Here is a 1,894-nt window from a genome sequence, read left to right as displayed (position 1 = left end):
AGTATTAAACTGGTAAAACATGAAAAGGTGCCAAGTGAGAATTCCTTTTTTCATTCTTTATTTGGAGACAGACCTCAGACTGAATTTTGAACTAAATATTTAAGGGTGGTGCAGAATTGAAGAAATTTACTACAAGTTTACTTCTCCAGTTAATTTTCGTAATTACTCATTATTTATCAATTGGCAAACAATGATGCCATTAATGTTAGTGGGACATAAACATGGGAAGAGTTTGCATTTTCAATCTATGAAGTTTAAAACAAACGCTAACTGAAATGTGTACAGATTCAAAACTAATACAACAGTCTGAACAAATTAATTCATTTTCCATGAAAATTCTCATTTCAGAACTTCACAGTAAACTCACAGACATTATGTTGATCAATATATACCAGTATTTCAATGAACTGTACTTTCAAACATCCAGAGTATTTTTCTTGTTTGAGCTCTGAATATCATGATCACAAACTGCTTTAACTTATGCACATTTTAAAAAATAAACTTAGATTAAATTTCATACATGTACATGCTGTACAAGTTTACAAAACCTACTAGAACCATTACAGAAAATTTAAAAAGTTTATGTTTCTAAAATGGATTAAGTCTTATATAAATGTGTGTTTTTGTTTTTCAGTAACAGTGAAAGCACTTATGCAGTAAGAACACTCTAAAAACAACAGGAGAATATGTCTTTACAAGTTTGTTCTGCCAAATTAAAAATAAGTCATTAAATAATATATATATAAAACATAAAACTGATCTTTAATTTTCAAGTTTTTCGTGCAACAGTTACCATAATGTTAAATTTTAAACTTCTCCATAATATGTGTTAATATAATTTTATTAAATGTTCAAAAATTATTTGTTAAAAGCCAAAATTACCAAAATCAGCTTTTCATTTCCTCATGACCATCAAATATTGCTAAAAAAAACAAACTCATGCGTCCAGTCTTCTAGATATATTTATTAACAAACAGGAAAGGTGTAACTATAAACAATCCTTACCTTCACCTTCCTGACTATGACGTTTCATTCCTCGACGTGATGGAGATGTAACTCCACTACTTGCAGTGCTAGCAGTTGCAGATTGATCATCATCATCATCTCTTCAATATTGTCATCACTGTCTGAGGCTTCTGAGGCTGAAGATGACTTAGTCTCATTTGTAGGTTCTAATACAAAGAATAAAACACATGCTTGTTTATTCACTTTCGCATGTCTTACTGGTATTAAATCAACAATAATGATGTTTGTCATTGTCCACTAGGGTGGTCCAAAAATATAAAAAAGAAAACTTATTTCGCATGATAATTGCCTATATTCCACTACCACTAACAATGTTGGAAGTAAAAAAACTGGATTGAGTTGTGCATATTGACAGGTGGCGCAAACTGAACACTTCAGTATTGTTACACATTTTAGGGAAAGACAGACAAAATAGGTGTTATTATGGTTTTTATTTAGTAGCAAAAACAAAGCTGCAAAAATCACTAGCATTGCCACCTCTTAAATCTGAATGGTACATAATTGTTATATTATTATTTATAGTATTTTATAATTCAAACTTATGAGATCATGCAACAATATATACTGTCTCTTTATATCTTGCTACCATCAATATATACTCTTTATATCACACTACTGTTAATATATACTGTCTCTTTATATTCCACTACCATTAATATATACTGTCTTTTTATATCCCGCTACCTAAATATACACTGTCTCTTTGTATTCTGCTACCATTAATATATACTGTCTCTTTATATCCTGCTACCATTAACTTTTTCCAGATGGGTCATGGGTGAAAGGCCATATCATCACATTTGTTTATTCACATTCAAAATTTTCTGGAAAACTACTATTTCATGAATTTATGTCAATAAGTTTGGTA

General features: G+C 30.0%; 1 protein-coding gene across 3 annotated transcripts in view; it reads right to left on the bottom strand.

The window, feature by feature from the left end:
• The window catches only part of LOC106459048 (bromodomain adjacent to zinc finger domain protein 2B-like), a 96,225-nt gene that overhangs the window by 87,848 nt on the left and 6,483 nt on the right, over nucleotides 1–1,894 (bottom strand). For all 3 annotated transcript variants that reach the window (XM_013918624.2, XM_022385427.1, XM_022385428.1), the window contains exon 3: nucleotides 1,006–1,172. In XM_013918624.2, coding sequence (XP_013774078.1) covers nucleotides 1,006–1,033 — 28 coding nt within the window. In that variant the 5' untranslated portion in view covers nucleotides 1,034–1,172. The remainder of the gene's footprint in view (nucleotides 1–1,005; nucleotides 1,173–1,894) is intronic.

This window comes from Limulus polyphemus, unplaced genomic scaffold, assembly GCF_000517525.1.
Source record: "Limulus polyphemus unplaced genomic scaffold, Limulus_polyphemus-2.1.2 Scaffold552, whole genome shotgun sequence".
NCBI classification, from domain to species: domain Eukaryota; kingdom Metazoa; phylum Arthropoda; class Merostomata; order Xiphosura; family Limulidae; genus Limulus; species Limulus polyphemus.
Note: the sequence above shows the minus strand (reverse complement) of the source record. Positions and strands in the feature narration are given on the sequence as shown.